The sequence below is a fragment of the Acipenser ruthenus genome, chromosome 6 (assembly GCF_902713425.1).
Source record: "Acipenser ruthenus chromosome 6, fAciRut3.2 maternal haplotype, whole genome shotgun sequence".
NCBI classification, from domain to species: domain Eukaryota; kingdom Metazoa; phylum Chordata; class Actinopteri; order Acipenseriformes; family Acipenseridae; genus Acipenser; species Acipenser ruthenus.
In genome coordinates, this window is record NC_081194.1 from 51452008 (window position 1) to 51476431 (window position 24424).

General features: G+C 39.7%; 1 protein-coding gene across 1 annotated transcript in view; it reads right to left on the reverse strand.

The window, feature by feature from the left end:
• The window catches only part of commd1 (copper metabolism (Murr1) domain containing 1), a 64571-nt gene that overhangs the window by 38566 nt on the left and 1581 nt on the right, over positions 1-24424 (reverse strand). The window contains exons 2-3 of the mRNA XM_034017406.3: positions 23306-23540; positions 5244-5525 (exon numbers count right to left, since the gene is read on the reverse strand). Of these exons, the coding sequence (XP_033873297.3) occupies positions 5244-5525; positions 23306-23540 (517 nt within the window). The remainder of the gene's footprint in view (positions 1-5243; positions 5526-23305; positions 23541-24424) is intronic.

Genomic DNA, 24424 nt, shown 5'->3' on the forward strand with positions numbered 1-24424 from the left:
TAGAATGGTGAACTCTACACACAGAGTAAATTCCCAGCCTCAATGTTGCTTGGGTCAGGAGAAAAGCCGATCTCTTTCCCAGAGATCCTTTATAAAATCCTTTTTTGGTGCCAAGTAATGTCCCTCTTCTATAAAGCCTCCCCTTCCTGGAGTATCTATGTCCAAATTTCCAAACCAACTATCCAAAGTGAAACCAAGAAAGGGGGAAGGAGGGTGGGAGTTAGGTGTGAGGAGTTCATTATTCTACAAAGAAACCATATTACAAGTTATCTTTGTCTTCTTACCTCATATGATGAACTACACACACAGAGTGAACCCTACCATAGAAAGTAGATAAAGGGTGGTAGGTTAGATAGTAGTGCCCGAAGTCACAAATAATACGGAGTGTGCAAAAGTTGGTTGAGAAGATGACACATTTAAATTGTAGTGTTTTGTAAAGGTCTCAGAAGAGGCCCACGTGGCTGCATTTCAAATGTCTTGAATTGGAACAGATTTTAAATGTGCTCATGTAGTAGCTACCCCTCTCACTGAGTGCACTTTTACAGGTCCTGGAACCAGTTTCTTGTTCCGGTCATAACAAAACTTGATACAAGATGTAATCCACCTGGAGATTGTCTGTTTGGAGACAGGTTTACCTTGATTTTGTGAATTGAAAGCGACAAAGAGCTGTCCTGATGGTCTTTTTTTGATGGTTCTAGAATGTAGAAAATATGTGCTTTTCTGACATCAATTAAGTGCTGTCTGGCCTCCGATTTTGATTTATGTGGTTGTGGGAAAAAATCAGGAAGTTATGATGTGATCTAGATGGAACTGTGTCACCACTTTTGGCAGAAACTGAGGATTAGGTCTGAAGACAATCCTGTCCCTGAAGATCTGGAAATAGGGTGCATCTCTATTTCTCTTACCCTTCTTGCTGATGTTACTGCTACAAAAAATGACGTTTTCAATGCAAGGAATTTTTGTTCGCATGTTGCCATGGGTTCTAACGGTGGCCCCATGAGTTTATTCAGTACTAGACTGAGGTTCCATTGTGGAAGGATATGTTTCCTTGGGGGCCTTAGGTGGTTAACCCCCCTGGGGAATCTGGACACCGCGGGGTGAGAACCTACCGGGTGATCCTCCCATCCAGGTAAAATGTGCGATACTTCAGCGATGTGCACTTTGATGGAGGAGAGCGCAAGACCTTTATGGAATAGGTGGCACAGGTAGTATAAAAATGTTGGCAGATTTATGTTTGTGGTGTGCAACGATTTTGAGTTGCACCAATGGACAAATTCCTTCCATTACCTGTATAGGCTTGAAAAGTCAATGTTTTTTTTGAAGCCAGTAAGATGTTGGTTACTTGTAAAGAGAGCCCCTGATCTAATAATTGCCGCCGTTCAATTTCCAAGCAGCTAGTTGTAACCATGCTGGGTTGTTGTGCAGCATCCTCCCTCTGTTCTGAGACCGCAGATCGCGGGTCACTTGTAAGTGTATTGGCCCGGCTTCTGCTATCTCTAGTATTTCCGAGAACCAGAATCTCTTCGCCCAGTAGGGGGCTACCAAGAACAGACTGGCCCTGTCTCTCTTCACCTTGTGAAGCGACTTCTACCATCACCTTGGTGAACACTCTGGGGGCTCTGGAGATCCCGAAGGGAAGCACCTTTAATTGGTACACACAGTCTTTGATGGCAAACTGAAGGTGTATTCTGTAATTGTTGTGTATGGGAAGATGAAAATAGGTATCCTTGAGGTCTATAGAGACCATCCAGTCTCCGGGTTGAACTGCCTTGATCACAGTGTCCAAAGATACCATTTTGCACTTTGCTGTCAAAATATATTTGTTCAATACTCTTTTTGAGTATTAAAAAATACCTGGAGTAGGGCCCTGCCTCTGCGAAGATGAGGGAACCAGTTCTATGGTATGAGAAAGAAGCATGGATCTTATCTCCCCCTGTAGAAAGACCCCTTGTGGACCTGTCCAGTCCAGTCGTGTCCAAATGATGCCTGTTGCTGGTGATTGGGACCGTAATGGTACTTTGTAGCCATGCTGTAGGAGCCCGAGGACCCAGGGGTTTGATGTTATTTTCTGCCAGTTTTTTAAAAAATATGAAACCCCCTACTGGCAGAAGTGAGGGGTGGACCGACACCAGTTGCTGTCCGGGAAAATGTCAGAAGGATGCAGAGAGTCAAAAGCCACTGAAGGATCCATATGGCCTGGAGCCTTGTCCCCTTTGGAACCTGCTCTATCCTCCAAAGGTTGGCTGAGGCCTGAAAAACCTTTGCCTACTGAAATACCCCTTATTAGGGGGTATGCCTCTGCCTGTTGTTGAGCAGGATCTAATGGCTTGCCTTGCCTCCTTCTCTGTTAGGTAATCCTTGAGGTCAGTGCCAAATAGTAAGTCCCCTCGAAATGGTAACTCCATGATCTTAGATTGTGTGTCAGGAGTTAAGGAGGATGTCTTCATCTGAAGAACCCGTCTTGCAGCAAAAACACTTGCTACAGCCCCAGTATTGTTGTCGATGCTACCACATTTTTGCAGTATTTTTCCCTTTTCTGCAAGCTGCATGGCGAGTTCGACGTTCTCTGGAGTAGGGGTCTTTAAGGCAGCAGACACCTGGTACATACCAATCAATCATCTCCTGATCACTCGTTTCATCACCAAACGCCTCAATAATGCGATCCAAGTCATTATTTTATTACTATAACATCTCAAAAAAGCTCTGCAAATGTCTGTGATATTCTCTGAGCGCTGATGCAGCAGGAGCCAGCTTGTTTCCTTATGGCCGCCGTTATCTGATGCCAGGGGCAAGTATGACTATTCATTAGATACGCCCTTTTTTTTTTCGGCTAGTCTCGGCTCCTGTCGCTCCCACTTGGCCATTGAATGGTTTTCTCGGCTTTTTCCGGAGAAAAAACGACTAGAAATCCGACATAGGACCGCAAAGGGTTAAATTCAACATTTCTCGCAACATATCCGAGCATCGTTGGCCTTTTTTATAGCTTCCCCACATTGTCTAGATGGAGACATTTCTAAGTCAACATAAACTCCTAGATCTTTTTCATAGATTCCTTCTTCAATTTCAGTATCAGTTTTCAGCATTAATGTAGATTAGGAATAGCAGAGGACCTAATACTGATCCCTGTGGTACACCACTGGTTACCTCGCTCCATTTTGAGGTTTCTCCTCTAATCAGTACTTTCTGTTTTCTAGATGTTAACCACTTCCTAATCCATGTGCATGCATTTCCTTGAATCCCTACTGCGTTCAGTTTGAGAATTAATCTTTAATGCGGGACTTTGTCAAAAGCTTTCTGGAAATCTAAATAAACCATGTCATATGCTTTGCAATTATCCATTGTCGATGTTGCATCCTCAAAAAAATCAAGCAGGTCAGCTAGACACGATCCCCCTTTCCTAAAACCATGCTGACTGTCTCCCAGGATATTGTTACCATATAGGTAATTTTCCATTTTGGATCTTATTATAGTTTCCATAAGTTTACATATAATAGAAGTCAGGCTTACTGGTCTGTAGTTACCTGGTTCGGTTTTGTCTCCCTTTTTGTGGATCGGTATTACATTTGCAATTTTCCAGTCTGTCGGTACAACCCGTGTCATAATCTTGGTTAGCGGTTTGTAAATAACTTCTTTCATTTCTTTGAGTACTATTGGGAGGATCTCATCCGGCCCGGGGGATTTGTTTATTTTAAGAACTCCTAGTCCCTTTAACACTTCTGCATCTGTTATGCTAAAGTTATTTAAAACTGGATAGGAACAGGTCGACATGTGGGGCATGTTGTCCGTGTCCTCCTTTGTAAAAACCTCTGAAAAGCAATCATTTAATATATTTGCTATTTTTTTTTTCTTCGTCTATGATTTTGCCATTTGTGTCTCTTGGACATTTAACCTCCTCTTTGAATGTTCTCTTGCTGTTATAATATTGGAAAAACATTTTGGAAATGGTTTTAGCCCCCTTAGCAATATTGATTTCTATCTCTCTCTTGGCTTTTCTAACTTCCTTTTTGACTTGTGGTTTGCAGTTCTAAGTACTCTTTCTGTGTACTTTGTTTTTGGTCCCTTTTCAAACGCTCTGTAAAGTGCCTTTTTTCGCTGAATATTTTTTTTTAATTGATCTAACATGTCATGCTGACATGTCAACACACAAGACAGACCTCTCTACCACAAGATGGTGAAAGAGGAGAACCACACAGTGAACACACAGAAGGCAAGGTGTGTGAAAAGACTGATAGCCACTGGTAAATAACTAGCAGTGCTTACAGAAAAGAGGAAAGAGAAAAATAATTCACACATACCCATTCCATTAACCTGCTGTATATACAACCATAGATTTTGGCCTTTGTTTGTTAAAAAAATGTTTGCACTGTAAAAACCCTCAGAGCAAAGAACACACAATCAGCCCTTAAAAGAGCTGTTTTTTTATATATACACACTATGCTGGTAACAGTATTTACAGGAAAACATTAATGATTATATACAGTAATTAGCAATTTGTAGAATTCAAACAGTGCCAGGGAGTGTTTTATAAACCAAATTTGACACACTGGACCTCTTCAGTTTAAAAAAAAACCCCCAAAAAACAAAAACAAAACATTATACCATAATTATAGCTTTATTTGACACATGGCATAAGGCAGTGCTATTATGTACCTAACTCATGATGATATAAACAGGACTTTAACTAAAATGTGCTCTGTCTCTAAGCAACTAAGATAAAGATCTTCAATGTTTTTGCTGACTCACCAGAGTTACAATGCACATGTTGCATTAGAAAATGGCACCGTGAGATTAATACTGTGGAGGAGGGGGGGGGAGAGAATGTATAAAATGACAAGATTCTGCCTTCGATTTTGATTACATAAAATCTCATGTGTGACAAATAAAGTCACACCTAATAAATATTAAGACTATTCAAGGGAATCACAGATTTTGATATTTTTACCTTTAGAGCAACAGGAGATCAAAGGAGTGTTGCATAGGTATCTTAAATGTTGCGAGTAATATACAGGTAAAATGAAAAAAAATGTAATTATGAAACTTGAACAGTACACCTCCACAGTCTACAACCCTTACAGGTTGATCTTTTGTGATTTTCAGTGGTTCGTATTTTCTTTGATTCACCCGATTCTTCTCTGCATGCAGTATCATGGAAATTCTCTCATTTATAAGGTATATTTTTCACCATTGCTGGAGACACATAACTACCTGTTTACTGAAAACAACAAGAGAAAACAGAAAGATACCTTTCCAGTCTTTCCAAGCTCCAGCTCCACCACACCAACGGCGGCGCTGACCTGGTCGGCGTGGCGACTCTGTGTTTTCAGGTCCACTCTCCAGCTCACGTTGCGCAGGCTGTTGTCCCAGCGGCTCTGGCTGATGAGGCTCTCGCGGATCTTGCTCTTGTGGTTCTTCCAGAACTTGGACAGGACAGCTGCCTGCTCAGCGCTCACCCCTCCCTGCTTCTTGGTCTGAGCTGTCAGGAAGGCTTCCAACTGATTGAAGTCCATGTCCGCCGAAGCGATGGACTGAAATACAAGGCCACAGACAGCGAGTAAACCCATACAGTCATGCCATGTAGAAGAGATAAGTGAGAACACTGAAAATCTAGCCATGTCTACATGGAAGAGTATGTATGCTTAAAAGTCACATGAGCACAAAAGGTTTTGCTTGAGAAGTTTATAAAACCTGTTAATTAGAATTGGTATAGGGTAACTACAGGGGTTAAACAGGCACTCCCTTACAAAAGCCCTGGAATCACAAGAGGGGTTTAACAGGCACCCCTGACAGAAGACCCAGGACCATGTCGGCCGACGGAGGAGGCGATGGGACCAGCTTCGCCTATGGGTCAGTGTCTCCCAGACACCCTGCATTGGTGTCTGGGCCTCAAGTCACTGGGCCTAGCTCCCAGGTCAATGCATCACCAGGCACAGTCATTCGCCTGGTCTCTTACTCTGCTCCCGCTGGCGGCCTAGATGTTGCTCCACGGTTGCCTGGGCTTGAACCTCTGCCGGCTGCTGCACCCGCAACGCGTGGGGGTGGGGGGGATATGTGGCAATGCAGAAAACCATATGACAAAGTGAGTTAGATTTTCCAAATAGAAAGTATACTTCTGCTTTACTCCACATCTATAGTAAAAAAAAACAAAACAGACCTAATAAAAGCAGAAGCAATATGTAGTGTTCACTTATATGCAAATACCACTGCTGACTTTTATTCTGTAATATATCAGCATGTGACAAGCCAGTTTCAAGAACAATGGCAGAACTCATTGGTAATGTTGACCATGTCTGGACTGTGTATGAAATGCAATACGATTTATTCAAAAATGACATTAATTCAGAAATGGCCCAGCCACTGTTGTCAGGATCACAAAATGACCCATACATTTACAAGCTTTTCTTGCTGGTACTACAGCCTTATAAAAGCAGAAATTAGTCAAATATACAATATTACATTTGAATGTGTCCTGTATATTGCACAGTAAATCTAGACAAGCTAACTAGTGCAGGGCTATGCCATTCACTTCTCTGTACTGAACAGCTATTATTCCTTCCTAACAAGCTTGTCAGCATGACACTGTAGTCTGAAAAAACAACATATTTCCACCTGCAAGTTGTTAAGACCAACTGCTACAGCCAAATATAGACTCATTTGGCTTTTCTGGTTACAAGTCAAATATGCCCCAACACCTACAAATTAAATTAGACTTAATTTTGTTGAGTAATCGCTCAAGGTCACCTCCCACCTAAACGTTGACAGAATTTGGATGCAGACAGCACTACAGACCATTACACCACTAAGCGCTCAACACTGAAAACTGATCAGGACAGTCTGTTTCCTCCAGAGTTATGACACAATGTCCTGAACATTTTCTACTCTGCTCCTAATGCTCTCTCTACCACATTGTGATAGAGTTTTTCATTAATAGCAGAAGCAACCTCAGCTGCAGCTGATAAACATCATCCAGATGTCAGTGTGGCAGCTACACTATCTTTTATTATTATTATTATTATTTATTTCTTAGCAGATGCCCTTATCCAGGGCGACTTACAGTCGTAAACAAAAATACATTTCAAGAATCAAAGTACAAGTAATAATACAATTAAGAGCAAGATAAATATAATGACTTTGGTTCTAGCAAGTACAAGTATGACAAAATACGATTCAATAACGGAGCAGATAACAGTGTCAGTGATAGTTGCATCAGGATATAATTAAATACAAAATACTACAGATTAAATAACACTTTTTAATCTGTAGTAGTTTACAGTAGTCTAAAGTACAGGATTAAATGCAGTAAAATAGGGGGCAGATAAGAGCAAGTAAAGCGCATTTAAGGAAGAGTGATAAGTGTCCAGAGGGAAAAAAAAGAGGAGTTCTACAGGTGCTGTCTGAAGAGGTGAGTCTTGAGGAGGCACCAGAAGGTGGTCAGGGACTGGGCAGTCCTGACATCTGTAGGAAGGTCATTCCATCACTGCAGGGCTAGGGTGGAGAAGGAGCGGGCTCTGGAGGCAGGGGAGCATAGAGGAGGTAGAGCCAGTCTTCTAGTGCAGGAGGAGCGGAGAGGTCGAGTGGGGGTGTAGGGAGAGATGAGGGTCTGGAGGTAGCTGGGTGCAGTCTGGTCAAGGCTTCTGTAGGCTAGTACAAGAGTCTTGAACTGGATGTGAGCGGTGATCGGGAGCCAGTGGAGTGAGCGGAGCAGTGGAGTTGCGTGGGAGAACCGAGGCAGAGAGAACACCAGGCGAGCAGCGGATGAGCTGGAGTGGATGGGTGGCGGACACAGGAAGGCCAGCCAGGAGGGAGTTGCAGTAGTCTAGGCGGGAGAGTACCAGGGCCTGGACCAGGAGCTGGGTGGCGTAGTTGGTGAGGAAGGGTCGGATTCTTTGTATGTTGCTCAGGAAGAATTGGCAAGTGCGTGCCAGAGTGAAGATGTGCTGGGAATAAGAGAGGCAGGGGTCCAGGGTGACTCTGAAGTTCTTAGCTGAGGAGGAGGGAGAGAGTGTGGTAGATTCCAGAGGAACAGAGACAGAGAGATCAGAGGAGGGGGAGGAGGAGGAGGAGGAGGGAAAGAAAAGGAGGTCAGATTTAGAGAGGTTGAGTTTGAGGTGATGCGAGTGCATCCAGGAGGAGATAGCAGACAGACAGGTAGCGATACAGGAGGGGATGGTGGAGTCAGAGGTGGGGAAGGAGAGGAAAATCTGAGCATCATCAGCATAGAAATGGTAGGAGAAACCATAGTCTTCATCTTCCCCTGCATCTCCAATGTCATTTATGGTGTCAGTGTGTATTGTCAACCTACAGCTGTGAGGATTTTCAGTTTAAACTATACTGTTATACTTACTGTTTTGGTATTTTTTTTAAAAAAAAATACATTGCTCCAGTGAGCTATTGCAGCTACCTTGCACATCTGTATTTTTAATTCAAGGTAGTTCAGTTTCAATTTATTTATATATCGCCTTTCAACTCACCAACATTAATCCAAAATTAGCACAAGCAGAGGTAATATGAGCTTACCCACAAAATGCTACATATCTATTTTTGATACTGTGTGCAAGGCTGCCCTGAGTCATTTCATATTTCTTCCTGCTTCACACGGTCTAGCCCAAATCAGACCAATACAGCAAAACAGCCAGCTGATTAGGTCTGAATGATGAAAATGATCCTCAGACGTAATTCCTGCCCCCGGACAAGTGTATGCTTTTGGTAACTAGTAAGAAAAACAATCCAATTCCTGTAACGACAGTTCACTCAATTCACACTCAATTAACATGTTGAATAAAATCAATTAATTTGCTGTTTAGAGAGGGGAGCTGAAAAACCTGGAATTACGGGGCCAGTTGGCAACCCTCAATAGGACATCCAATCTCCGAACAACTTAATTTACACTTTACTGCTATTTTCTCTGTGATTGCTGATCCCCAGCATGTTAAATATATAACCTGCACATGAAAATCTAGGAATTTTATTTTCATTAAGGTTATACATTTTCAAGATGCACAATGTAAACAATAAATAATTACAAACATTTGAATGGGTTTATGAAGTTTACTTTTATGAACTCTATATGTAGGTTGTTTGCACATCAAAATGAAATAGCAGTGTTTTTTTAATGAAACTACTCGAAGTGTTGAAATGAAACAGCATGAAACTCAGCAAGGAAAAAAATGACTTGGTAAAAACCTAGTAAAATATCAACACATAACGTCATCATTCCTTATGTTGCAGCAAATGCAAAGACAAAGGCACATTTTCAAAGGGGAATAAAACACAGTACATAAAACACAAAGACAATTATCAAGTAAACTAATTAGAACAGATATTTATTTTGCATGCATTCAACAAGATCTTTACAAGCAATCTGACTCTAAAGAAGAAAGAATCAGAGACAAACTATAAACCAGTTAATCAAAATATCTCTTTAGTACAATGGAACCTAAGACTGTAAATTACTAGCATGCAAAACTAAAGTCGCTAATTTATTTAATCTATTTATAATAAGTGCATTTTATCTAGATGGCGCAATGCCCATTGCCCACAGGTCCACAGGAGGTTCTCATTTATTTCCATACTTACTCAAGCTATCAGCACATTTCTTTTATTTTTAATTTAGTCATTGCCAATTAGTTTTTATTATTTTCTCCCCAATTTGAAATGACCAATTATTTTCAGGCTCAGCTCACCGCTACCACCCCTGCGCTGACTCGGGAGGGGCGAAGATGAACACACGCTGTCCTCCGAAGCGTGTGCTGTCAGCCGCCCGCTTCTTTACACTCTGCAGACTCACCGTGCAGCCACCTCAGAGCTACAGTGTCGGAGGACAACGCAGCTCTGGGCAGCTTACAGGCAAGCCCGCAGGTGCCCGGCCAGACTACAGGGGTCGCTGGTGCATGGTGAGCCGAGGACACCCTGGCCGACCTAACCCTCCCTCCACCTGGGCGATGCTCGGCCAATTGAGCGCCGCCCCCTGGGAGCTCCTGTCCACGGTCGGCTGTAAAATAGCCTGGATTCGAACTCGCGACATCCAGGCTATAGAGCGCATCCTGCATTCTAGCGAGTGCTTTTACTGGATGCGCCACTCGGGAGCCCCCGCACATTTCAATTAAAAGCTGTTAACTTACAACAACCTAATCCTTTTCCTGTTTCACTCATATAAAATTCTCTGCACACAATAGTACAGCTTCAATTCTACTTGAGATTTTTTGTGCATGCTCCAGTCAGATCTAGAAGCTTTAAGAGAAACAGTGCAACAAGCGATTAACCTTGGCAGACATCCACAGTCAATAGCAGCCAACCATGTTGTAGAGCAGTCTGCCAGTACTCTGACTTTTTTTGGTAAACACACAAAGAGGGAGTATTTAGTCAATTGTCGTTAAAAATGCATGGCAAACCAATGCAAGTGCTCTGGATCTCCTCATACAAGCCGAGGGAATATAAACACAATGAGTCAGTGTTCTTGGAACCGTGATGACTGTATACCTTTCCTAGCCTGTCATGTCATATTTACAATAGACGAATGAGTTATCCTAAAAGAGTCTACCTTACAGAACATGTGTTCTCAAGTCCTTAGTTGTTTTCCAGCGATTCATTTTCCAGACTTTCAGTGAAGCCCATTTATCCTGCAACAACACTATCAGTTTCATAAAACACATCTGCAGCCGATATTCAAACCTCACCTATCACAATCTATGCAGCACATACAGTAAGTTTGTCATAAGTGAATACATGACAGTTTCCATTAATGTTATATGGTCTCATTATGAGGAAACACGATAAAACGCAAACGTAAGGGCAAAGGGTTTCATGTTTGCGCTAGATTGCGCCGTTCCCTTCATGTTGTGATTTTTTAAGGAATCTGAGCTGGGCACTGGCAGAATTCCACTGTTGCTGACCAATGAAGAAAAAGTTGAGTCAGAAGCTGCTAGCAAGTCACAGGCAACTGACATTCTCTAATTAAACGACAGCCCTAGCGATTGCAGAGGTGTAGTGGCAAAGCAAAATACTTAACTTTCCAATGGTTATTATAATTCAAGATGTGGCTAAAAGCAAACGGTAGCTTATTTTTTAAAACTTCTGCCTGGTGTAAAATACAAATTGGAACTAGAAAATACAGTTTTGTTTTTTTTCAATGTATATTAAATAAAGTGCTTTAAGTACACCTGTGTTTGTGAAAGTCAGTGTACAGTAACAGTACATGCAATGATGAGCTGGAATACAATCAGCTGTGACAGGCTACAGTATTAATAAGGTGAAAACTGAAAGGCTAAACACTTCTTCATATTGTTGGATAAAAAAACAGGGATGTGGTATCAATTTCATAGCCTTTGGGCATTTCTATGTATGATATATATAAAAAAAAAAAAAACCTTGTCCCCTAGCCAGTTCTGTGTTACTGAGACAAAGGCACAATGAACTATATGACAACTATTTACAAGTCCAACATAACAAAGTCTGTGCTCTCTCCAGTGCTCATTTTCTGTTTTTATTCAGAAATATTATAGCACAAACATTCCATGGTTTCAAAGAAGAACAGAGTTTGTTCGCAAGCATCCCTGCTTTGCTGAACACACTCTCGCTCTGGCCCAATGTTGCAGGGATACTTAACATGCTCTTTGCCAAGGCTGCTAGGTTGGGAAAGCGTGTCTGGTTATTTTTCCACCAAATCAGGGGATATTCGTTGAGGTTTAATGGAGTTTCAGAAGCATAAATCATCATCTGTTGGGTTAAGGTTTCCTTGGAAGTAGTGTGTGTTTGTTGCCGTCCACGAAGTAACAATTCCATTGCTTGTTCGGTCTTCGTTTTCTTTTTAACAGGTAAGTCCTCTGTGCTGCACTCACTTGTACTGGCACGATTTCCGTCATTTCCGAGGTTGTCCTCCACCAGCATCACTAGTTTGGAAGACAGTGCTTCAGACACGTGGGCTTTGGCCTGTTCGTGGGGTCAAGAAATGACACAAAAAGCAGTGGCATAACCTCATTACTTGGGTCATTCAGCTGATGTAAACAAAATCACTGAGACAAATTACGCACTAGCTTCTCTCTCAAACTCTGTAACTGGAATTAGCAAATCAGTTGAATTTGAAGAAGACGATACGACTCCTCTTCATCAGGAACTTCAGTCAGTCTGCGTTTTATCCCTGTTGCAAGTGGGTACAAAGAACTAGCCGTAATGTTTTTCTCTGCACTCAAAAGTACTGTAGCCAGTTTGAATGGCTGTAGCAGAGGTAGTATCTCAGCCTTAACTTCCACTGCTCAGTCGTAAGATCTAAAGTAGCTGCGTCAGACATTTTGGTTAAATCTGGGTTTGACAAAACAGCAATAACTGGCCATTTTAATTCAAGAAGGCATTCAAACATATAATAAACCACGTTCCACCTTGTTTGTACATCCTGTATTAACTTGAGTGGTGCTTTTTCTGTGCTCAGCATCTCTGTTTGTTTCCTATTTAAAGTACTTGTTGCCATCTCACTCTTTTTAAAATGTGCAACCAGTCTCCTTGCTGCTGCCACAAACATATGAACTTGTCGTACATCCTCCAAGCTTTTCTGAATGCAGATATTTATATTGTGCCCTGCACAGCTCACACCTACCACACTACCAAAAAGTAACACAGCATGCTCGCTTGCAGAAAGCAAAGACATTGCTCTGCACACGTTGGCTATGTTGTCATGAACACAAGCTATTACTTTTGTAGCCACTTCAAACTCTGTGTTTATCTGATTGATCGCTTCTGATAAATTCACAGCTGTGTGTCTCTTGTGTAATTTTCGTGTTGCTAATTCTTTTCACTCAAGTTCCCAGTTTTGCTTAATGTAATGGCAGGTGACTTAATGCTTCTTGTGTCATGCTTGTTCCTACATCGGTAGTGACTTAAATCCTGTCAAAGCTTTTCCTTTGCACGTTCGTGATCCAGAGTAATAAATTTGGAGATTGTCTTTTCGACAGGGCATTTCATAGCCTGGATCAAGATTCGCAATCAGATTTTTAAACGCAGCTCCCTCTACTATACTAACAGGTCTGATATCTTGTGTGACAACATCCACTATCAGGCCTGTTATTTCTTTTGCTCTGATGCTTTTTGGATCAACTTTCTTTCCAAAATAAGCTGTCACTGAAGGTGTTGCTTCCTTTAGTTTTTTACTTGTGTTCTCGCTGTTGTATTTTGTGTTGTATTACTAAATGATCCCGCAGGTTGGTGGTATTGCCACAGAAGCTCATTAAAACTCCACAAACAGCATATTTTACCTTTACATTATATTCTTTTGTAAAACTTCCAAAAGTCTCACAGCATTATTTAAAATTAAATTAAATTGACAATTTAACTAGCAAAATCTGATCCTGAAATGCAGCCTACCTCTAGCATCTTCTCTATTTTTTTTTGTTTTTGGTCACGCTTATTACTCTGAAAACGTACATGCTGCATAGTGGGCGGGGAGTTCTTTTTTATTATTATTATTTAAAGGAACCAAAGGAAAGGCAAGGAACAAGAGTGTAGATTAATTTGCCGGTCCTAATAAAAAACGGTCCTATTAATGAACTGATAGATGCGTTTTTTTTTTTTCAGCCATCGACAGTTATTTTATCCATCTATGGTTATTCCAACGATTCGATGCATCGATGCACTGTCCCAGCCCTACCAAGATCTATGAAACGTGTCTGTATTAATAAAATACAAATACCAAAATAAAATGTTGACTTTAGGTAATAAATAAGTAAAGATGGTCCGTTTTGGCCCCACTACAGCAGAGTCGTGTCTATCCTATATATCCTTGTGACAGAAATACAATGATTCGAGAGTGAGAACAGAGTTCCTTGGACAGGCTGGCCTGACAGTTCTTTCCCAGGGTTCAAGGGAAGTCGGCCAGCCAGGAAGGGGGCGAGACTCCGCTGTAATAACGCATTGACCTGGAAGGGAATCAACATGGCAGCCGCATATTGGAGAGGGCGTTGCATTCTTTTACTAAGCTGTTGCCTAGGGCCAGCACTAAGCTGGAACGGCACTTCACCACAATCACTAAATAACCTGTATCACCCACCACAAGCACTACTGCACGCACCCAGGACTGGTGACTGTGTATGTATTATTGTGGGTCAGATATTGTGTTTATTAGTTGGGACTGCAATCCCGTTATTGTTTACCCCGTGCAGTACACATTGTTGTGCATTGCTGGGGGATTACTGTTTAGGTCACCAGATCTGGAATAAAAATAAAGTTTACTGTTCCAAACTGGATTACAAGGCTCTGTCTGTTTAATTACCGCACTGCATCACTCCTGCACCTGTTCCCACTCAACCACTTTGTCACAATCCTATACAGAAAGAGTCCAATGAGTCATTTATACTCACTTGAAGGTACTTATAAAATTGTTTTTGACATAGCATGCTGGTATGTAAGTCATACAACAGTTGATCCAATGCACAGGGATCTGAGGAAATTAATAAATTGTTTACTGCATACATCATTATTAATCCAATACAAAAATAATCCAATCATTTGAAAAGGGTGGAATTTTTAGGGTTTCAAGAACTTGGATATTTTTTGTAAACGAAAGTGCATGAATGACACTTCAGGGAGCCAAGGAATACGATCCTACAGGCTTCATGAGTTTTAATGTTGCTCTGCAAAAAAAAATTCTCCTAAAATATTATAAAGCCCATATTTCATAGCAGTATGAAATAATGTATTCCAGATCATGTGTTTTTAAGAGAATATTTTCTTCTTGTGTAGGCTTTGAAACATATGCAAATAAACCTCTCTAGTTAGCCGTAGTCAAAATTGCTCAAAGCTAACATGTAAATGAGGACACCCCAAGAAAGATAAGCAGACCACTGGCACTAACACAGATAGAAAAGGATGGGGCAAAGCATGTCACCAAAAATCACAGTACAGGGAAAAGGCATTTTACTAGGCTTTTCCATCAAAATCGGGGGCAAGTACGTTCTGTCCTAGTGTTAGAGGTTTGCCCTGTAATCAAAATCAGGCCTATAAGGTGTGTTTACACTTACAACTCGGACCTGAGCTGGCTTCGAGTCAATCAGATTAAAAGATTCTTACCATTTGAACCATCGTTTACTCTTGAGCACAGACCTAAACTGGTTTTGGGCCCGTATGCATGAATAGCCCCTGAATCGTAGTGCGTGTCCATTGAATTCATATGGACCACCGCTTGCGTGAAGACATTTCCTCTCCCCAACACAGATGCTGAAGTGTTTAAATCAACAACAAGCCTGTAATTTGTGTCACTTGTGTGTTTCTACTTCAAGGTGGTCGTTCCGTGTTAATTGAGATTTAACTTTGCCATCAGAAATGCTTATCGGTGCCGTCTACTTGTCAGATTCCTCCGATACGTAAACAATGGTTTCTTTAAATTTCCACTTCTAAAGCCTCTTCTTCAGGGCTATGTGGACATATAAAGAGACAGGTGTTATTGTAAACATTTACACATCAGTCTGACAACTCTTCTTATATGTAAATGTAAACAATAAATTCCAGTTTATTTTCTTACCCATGAAAAAGACTTACTAGGGAACAAAAGCAAAACTATGTTCTCCCCCCAGAACTCAAGTTTATTCACCATATACCAACAATGCATCATAGTACTATTGATGACACAATTTAAAAAATAAAGCCTTTCGTAAGCCAAAAGATTTCCTTCTAGGGGTGAATACAGTCCTTTGTTTAAAAGTAAAGTGCTTTTGGACATGAAGCTAGTGCTTATACATATATTCACATCATGACACTTACGACGATACACTTTGAAAAATAAAGCCTATACATTTCAATTGATTAGACTTCCACAAGCTTTATTAATTGTATAACTGATAGTGCCTAACCCTAACCCTAAGAATGTTAATTTTAAACAAAGGACTGTATTCACACCGTGAAGGAAACCTTTAACAGGGTAACAGTGTTGTGGAAGGATAAAGGCTCCCCAACTCCCAAAAAACATAAGAAACAGATCATGAATTGCTAAAATGTTGTTTGTTCTTTTTAAAGCACTGGTTTAGTTTTAAATCATTTACCAACACATACAATTGTTATTGATTAACAAAAGTGCAGTGTTTGTATTGGTTTAGAATGTGTGATTTGCTGTTCTAATTTTTGTCTGCACTGGGAAAGAACAGGTTGTTGTTCCTGAAATCTTTCAGTAGTTTTCCACTAATCGTGGACAGTAACCACATTAGATGATCTTTTCTGCTCAAAAGAAAAACAAAAATCTAAAAGAAAATATGAGCAAAATAACAGGGCACCATTTTTCCACAAGCAGCCACACATTTTCTAGCATTTAGGTTCCCCTATATCCTACACAGGATAAGCAGCCCATTAAGTAAACTTTCTAAGTAAAGGAGATTCGGAACAAACTGGAGATTTCTAAACACAGCCCGCTACCAACCAGACGACAAGGGAAGCTCTGTTTAGGAAGCGCAGACTCATAACACGGAGGTTAGATATTTTTAATAAAAACATGTTGTGTAAAAAATAAAATTACCATAACGTGTATGTCTAAAGGGTTGTTTTGAACATCCTAAACTCAGCTGTGCCTTTTACAACACCATGGTAAATCTCCCTAGGATGTGTGAATCCAACTATCTGTGGTTCCCCCAGGATTACCCCTTTTTACAGTACCCTTACCTAATCCTATTTAAGGGTTACTTGACTGCCATAGATACTTCTAACAGGCTAGATCACTAGATGGTGTTGGTGCTTACTAATATAAATATACTTTGGCTGACCTAGAATACATAACAGATGTCTACGGCAGGCAACTAGATCCAATGTGCAGCTGCTGAACCCATTCTCCGAGCAACCTACTTAAGAAAAAATAAACCGCAGTATTTGAGTAATTGCAATAAAAACCACTCGGAATAACTGCAAATGTAACAAAGATAAGGGAGTAGCAATTTGAAGCTATTTCCTCTAACAATTTCTATTGTGTCAATAAAAAGTACACATTTCAATAAAGTATGAATATAAATGTGGTCCATGATTCAGGAATGTTTAACAGAATCTTTAAGGAATACCAGTTTTTTCCCCTCAGTGTATCCTCCCCCCTTCTGGAAAAATGCCATTCTAGTTTCAAACAACTGTAAGTCATCATCGGCAGGAATGCTGTATCCAGAATGATCCTGAATTAATCAAAGGTACTGTAGTACTTTACATGCATGTAATTCATTAACTAGTCTCACTAATATTGAGTTTCCGCACCACTAGACCTTAGGTCAGCCAGGGTGTCCTCGGCTCACCGCACACCAGCGACCCCTGTAGTCTGGCCGGGTGCCTGTAAGCTGCCCAGAGCTGCGTTATCCTCCGATGCTGTAGCTCTGAGGTGGCTGCACGGTGGGTCTGCAGTGTGAAAAGAAGCGGTCGGCTGACGGCTCACACTTCAGAGGACAGCGTGTGTTCATCTTCGCCGTTCCCGAGTCAGCACGTGGGTGGCAGCGGTGAACTGAGCCTAAAAATAATTGGCTATTCTAAATTGGGAGAAAATATTAAAAAAAAAAAAAAACTACTAAAAAAAGGAAAGTGAACTGATAATTATGAGCTCTATATTGGGACACACCTTACCAAGCTTAATTATTCGCAGGTCCAAGTATTTTCAACCATTTAGTTACACAGCATGTTTCTGTATTTATACCGGTGATTATTGCTTGGTTACATAGAATAAATACAAATACATATGTTAATAGGTGTAGTTTGTTATTTTTTGGTATAATTGTAATTACTGCACCATAATTGTAACTGTAATTGAACAACATATCACTGTAATTGTAATTTAAAACAAACAATGCTGCTGTAATTCTAATTGACCCCAGGTCTGATCTTAATAGTTTCTAAAAGCTGCTTGTATGGTCCTCATTTAAAGATTTCTAAATTAAATCAACTGTAACTTGTATATTTTAGCATTTATTTTTTGTCCATGACTGTATTGTATACTGTCTTATCCATGTTTACATTCCACATACAGTAATGTACTGTTTTTTGCTGTGGTTTTGATTTTAAAATCAAAACCACAGCAACTGTGACATGTGTCCATGAGAACACGCTGGCTTCATTTAAAAGCCCATACTGTGACCATTAATTGATAAGCTGCGGCTTACATAATCAATTTGCTAATGACTGATAATAACTGTTTATTCTAATCTACTAGTATTCGCAGCCCTGACACAGGCTGGTAGAAAGGAGAATGAAATGAGACTGCGGACAGTGCTTGTGTGAAGTCAGCAAACACATTTGTGAGCCAGAGAAAGCTGGACTGGACTAGACTAGACCTAGGCAACCGTGTTTTTTGTTGAAGCTGCTTCTTCACCACTGCCTACCAGACGACAACCTTCTCTTTTGTTAATGAGTGTTTCTGTTTATCCTTTTTGAAGGTTAGATGCTTATTTCCATCTCTTGGGTTCCTTTCTGCAATTCCCAACCACCTTTACCATACTAGCTTATGAACGTCAAAACAGCAGCAAAAATGTCTGTATTTATTACAATACTGTTAAAACAAACTTGCCTAAAAGCATTCCCTGGACACACCTTGTTAAAATAAGAGTGCTTACTGTAAATTCAAGAAACAACAGACAGACAGACAGATGTTACCTTTCATCTAAATGCTGTCCTTCTGTCCTGTTACAATATAACTTAATAGGGATATTAACCTGCCATTGGGGTGGCTACAGTACTAATATACCAAATGTTTTATTTTATACCCATCAGGAGCCCTGGATTAAAATAATTTTAAATCAGTGTGTCTGACTGGTCTCATTTGATCTGTAATCACCTCAACCATTATCTATTTTCCATGATGATGCAGTTTGCATATTTATTCTACTGTCCTCTCTCTAGGATACAAAAACACTGGATGTTTGTTTTTTTTACACAAGAGTTACAGTACATTTATGACACGATCAACCCAATCAAAAGAATCGAAAAATTAATGTGTCACAATACATATTGTGATTGAGATGCTAACGTGTACAGTATGGGCAACATGTTTCTGGAAACTGTAGCAATATCTGTAGCTATATTACTTTAAAATCCCCATTCCCTGTATTGAAAAGATGACATTTTAATGCAAAAAGGATTTAAGGTGACTTGTCAGGTTGATAATATTCAAAAATCCAACATTACAGTATATGCAAAGAAAGTGGTCCCACTTGTCCATTCTCTATACATCAATACAGTCTCCACAGACTAATAAAGGCTTGGCATTGAATATGCATACTGGAAATGAGTGTGTTGATCAGTGCCTGTATACACATGCTTTATAGACAAAAACCTCCCTTAATTGTCTGAACATGTTTCCTTGTGTATGCTGGTTTGGAATCCCCCATGTTTTGTTTTTATGAACAGACATAAGATACTGCAGTTACAGCCTATACCTGCCTCTGAAAGGGACACTACCCAGCATAGAGACAGAGAGGCAGCAAGGGGGCCCCCTGTTGTCGTGGCTCAGTTACTATTAAACATGAAAGTCAATAAAAAAAAAAAAAAATTTACTTTCTACAATGTCGCAGGGACGTTTGACTGGACTACGGCAGATATCGATTGTGCACCAGATCTGCCGAAATTGGGATTGTCAGCTATAACTGCAGACTTTGCCACTGCGAAAGCACAAAAGGTTAATTTCTAACTGTCTGTGAGTGTGTTTTTTTGCGATTTCTGTAGTAAAATGCAATACATTTAATAGTGTCGTTGTTGCTCTGTTTGAAAGTCATGGTCTTGTGGTATTACTGGTAAGAATAGGGAATAGGGGCCCCAGAATCAAGCTTTGCATGGGGCCACCGTGGGACAAACACTGCCACTGCTTACCAATCAAATTGCAGTTTGTCAGCTGAGCACAGTACTATTGTAGCGTCGATGGTCTACGCAGCTTTGGTGACTTTGGTTGGCAGTCGGCCATGCTGGTGCACATCATCGACAGAACTGAACCAGCCTATAGGCAGAGAGAACACTAGTGGAGGAATTGCCATAGGAACGTACTGGGGGGGGATTGGAGCGATGACGTTATAGGGGTGGGCATTAAGGGAAGTGATAAAGGGATGTCCTGGACTGACTGGGAGGAGTTGAGCGAAGATGACGACAAGCTAAACAAGAATTGACTATTGGTTTGGCGTGGTTATGGACCACAGTGACCAGTTTTATTAATCTAGATTATAACTGCAGTGTTATAATCCACTGCTTTATTACTGGAATTTCCAGCTGTACCTCACGACGGTGAACACTGGTTAATTTGTATAAACAAAATCGGCTTTTGGAATTCCAGTCTCGACTCTGTGTCCAGTTAATTTCTAAAGAAAACGATACACAAATATGGTTTTCCTGAGATCATTTCCTTTATCTCGTGATCTCAACAAAACGACGTGCTGTCGAAATCCTGAGATAAATTATTTCAGGAAAACAGAAGTAATGACTTACGTTTCCTCGAGGTCCTGGGATAAATTATCTTGTAATCACAAGATAACGGAATGGTAATATAGATCCTGAGAAATTATCTTGTGATCTTGACATTACTATAAAAATAAATGATGGTGTCAACGAACTGCCATATTTTGCAGTGTTGTTCTTTAAGCGCTACATAAAGTATACTACTGTACTTTTGCATATTAATTCCGATTATATGAACAGTCCATATTGATTTTTTTTTATTATTTTGTGCTGTGGACAAGGAGTTTTGTTTGCAGACAATCAGTCATCTGCCTTACAATTGTCCCTGAGGACAATCAGAAAAAAATCTTAAAATCTACCCCTGAAGGGTGTATTTTATTGTACAGGAATCACCTTCATAGTTAAGAAAACAAACTACAAAATTGCTCTGTTACTGTGCTGTCGCTATTGTAATCATGAACATACTGGTACTGGAAGCATCCCACAACATGTCTGCAGAAAAGCAAATAAATACAAAGTAACTTTACACACATTCATTCTGACAACAGTTGCACAAAAAAAAAAAAGAAAAATGTAAATTGATTTCCTAATCACTCCATCCCTGCCTCGTAACACAGGAAACAGATAAATGTAATATTAAAACAGTAACTGGCCTTGCAATCCCTCAGGCACTCAACATATTGCTCTTCATTGGGGTATCAACAGAGTGCAACAGTATCCACTTTAGAAGACACTGTAGCTCTGAATAATTCATCTGTATTCACAGGGGGTATGGACTGTACACATTACCTTCACAGTTAAACCTAATTTCCTTCCTTTTCAGTTCAGTTCTTTAAAATAGTCAGGAAACACAAAACAGTGCATCTGTGCCATCTGCTGGATTAAAAACAAAACTAAGTTTTTGTTTTTTTTTCTCTCTGCAGCCTGATAACAGGATACACAAAACATGTAACACTTCCCGGTACGCGCTGTGCAATGTGTTGCATTAAACACTGTGCAGAAAACAATGGATGAAGTTTACTGCAACAAGTTGCAAAGATGCACAACACAGACTATCAATGGTCCTTTAAGAGGAGTACATACATTAAAATGTGCAGTCCTTGTAACCCTGCATTCTCCTTCTACGGGGCAGACAGACAAAACTGATGACATGAATGTTCCAACTCTGTTAGGGGCTGACTGTACAAAACCTCGGGGCATTGGAACATGAGGCAAGTACTTTAATATTACACAGTCAGGACCTGTGGGACAGTAAGATGACCCAGTTGTATGTCTTAAGTATATACATCCAAAAATACATGATACTGTATACTACATTTGTCTGTGTAGCTCAGTGGTACAGTTCTCAATTATAGGCAGTCCAAATCTGCGGGAAAATATACATTTTAAGTAGATATCTGCAGAGTGTTCTGCGGAGCATCTTATGTATTTACTATTTGTATTAATAATGGCTTATAAAAATGTAAATCAAGTAAACCTACTCAGATCAAACAATTTATGGGTTAAGTACTTCCAATTTAATATAACAAACATTTGTCAGTAAAATCTTTAGGGACTGTCAAACAAAAACACCACATCACATTACACAAGACGTCTTATAAGGCCAAAGCCTTAACTCCAGTATTTAATTAAGGCAAAACATCTGTTAATTTAACAAAACTAGAACTGAACAACGGTTACATATTTCATGTCACTTTAGCAGTCTGTTTAGAAGTATCTTTCGGTCCATTCAAAATCAGGACCTTAATAAATCCAAGACTATAACTATTCAATTTAACACTGAGGCTCAATTACACGATTAAATACCTAAACAAGACTGGAAAGCTTGATTCGATAATCAGGGACATGATTGGAATGGACTGAAGTTAGAATTTACGAAATGTGGTGGGTGACCATGACATTGATTTAAGTCTCTGCTGTTTCAGTAGAAAGTAACCATGCACTACCACATTGTTCAGTTTATTATGGTAATAGAATGAGAAAGAATGGCTAAGTCTGAGGGGTGAAGTGTCTGAAACACAACTGAAGATGCAAAATGCCAGCAGCACTGCAGTAGGCTGGTTTAGCTTGTTACTGCAGACAATACAATGAAGAGGTGCTTGAGTGAAGCAAGTCTGCACCCACGCAGGTTATGTGCGGCTAGTAGTGAGTGCAAACTCCACTTAGTGAGTGACTTTTCGAAGCTGATGGAGCATTCAATTCATTTTGACAGTGCGGTCACCCACCAGTTAAGCAATATAATGAAGCTCCTAATACAAGAAACTTGTAAATTAAATAACCAAAGTTAAACTATAAAATTAAATGACACATTCTTCTCATTAAAGGAACTTGTGTCAACTAAATATTGTATTCAATTTATAGGCAATGTGTATGGGAGTACAAATACCATGTAAATCTATGGATATACAAGTTCCATTTTTTTTTATTGAATACATGTTTTTTGTAGTTTTATTTTCACACCACACCACCATGGATGACAACAAGACACATACCTACCTGAGTCCTAGTTTGTGACAGAGTATCTCTAATTTTACCATCATATATATACACACATACACATACATATATATATATATATATATATATATATATATATATATATATATATATACTACACACACATACATACACACACATATATATATATATATATATATATATATATATATATATATATATATATATATGCGAAAGTTAGTATTAGTTATGTAGTTCATTGTATGTGGCATCCAACACAAACACAACTTAAAGGACAACAAACAATATGATTAATATCTGATAAATTGCATTACCTCACCTTGTTGCTTTTATTTCACCTGTTGTTAAGAAGTATTAGTCCATTCCAATGACCACAAACTGCAAGTATTCAATAAGTTACTGTCCTGACTGCAAACAAAACAGCAAAAATATTACTTTGAGCACTACGATTTACCTTCAAAACACCCTTCATTTTCTCAAGCAGAGCATGGAACTCCTCTTGCGATATATCAGGATATAGTTCATTTTTCAGCAATTCCTCTGTTATTTCTTTATTTTCATAATATGTGTTCTGTGCAATTCCATTTAATAAACCACTTAAATATTTTGAGCTATCCAATTCCGCCATGTCTGCAACTGTCACGTTACCAAGGTCAGGTGACGCTAGAGGTCTGTGGGAGCGCCACCTCCTGGTGTGTTTCGATATAAAGGATAGGGGAACAAGCAGAAAAAGTACCCATGAGATGGTAGCGACGTACAGTAATTTGACTCTAAGAGTCATTAACGAGTTAGAAAATGAGTGATATAGTATAAAATTTATTGAGTAACATTTTTTTTTACAAATATGAGAAAAATGTACGTCTATTTATAGCGTTAGTGGTAACCTTTGATGAGAATGGTATGAGGAAAAAAAAGGAACTCATGGCCACATACTACTGACTCACCTTGTCCAAGTAATCTGGGGTCCAGGTCAAGACTTTAACTTTGTTTTGCCTCCGAGAGGAATAACATTTTACCAATGTCAGCCTGATACAGGGACTCCCGGGGGTCAAAATGAGGCAGGGGATCAGTGGCTAGGACCATTTTTAGAGAAGCAGGTACTTCCTACATTCCTCCAAAATTCTGCATATTTAATAGAGTGAGTAGGACAATATTAGCCAGTGGTCTGTGAATACTACTTGTCAGAAATTCATAAGTCATATATTATTTTGTTTGCAATTAAACTTCATCAAATGTTTTAAAAATTGTCAGTTTTAAGGTTACCATTGCATTGTTTACAAACAATGCATGTGATACATTGTATTCAATTGTTTTTTCAAAATGAAATTGATAGATATGTGCACAGAAAATAATGTCTGTATTCTGGGAATCACCAGTTATGGAATGTTGCATTTGAATTTTGAGAAAGGTGAGTCACAAAGGAAACAAGCCTCTAGCTGTCCAAAGTAAAACATAGTGAGATCTCTCTTAGAAATGCAGCAAACAACCTAAAAGTCCATTGCTGCTAATGCAAAGTATCATAAGTCTTGTTGTGACAACATCTGCAGAGCAAAGCATATATATATATATATAT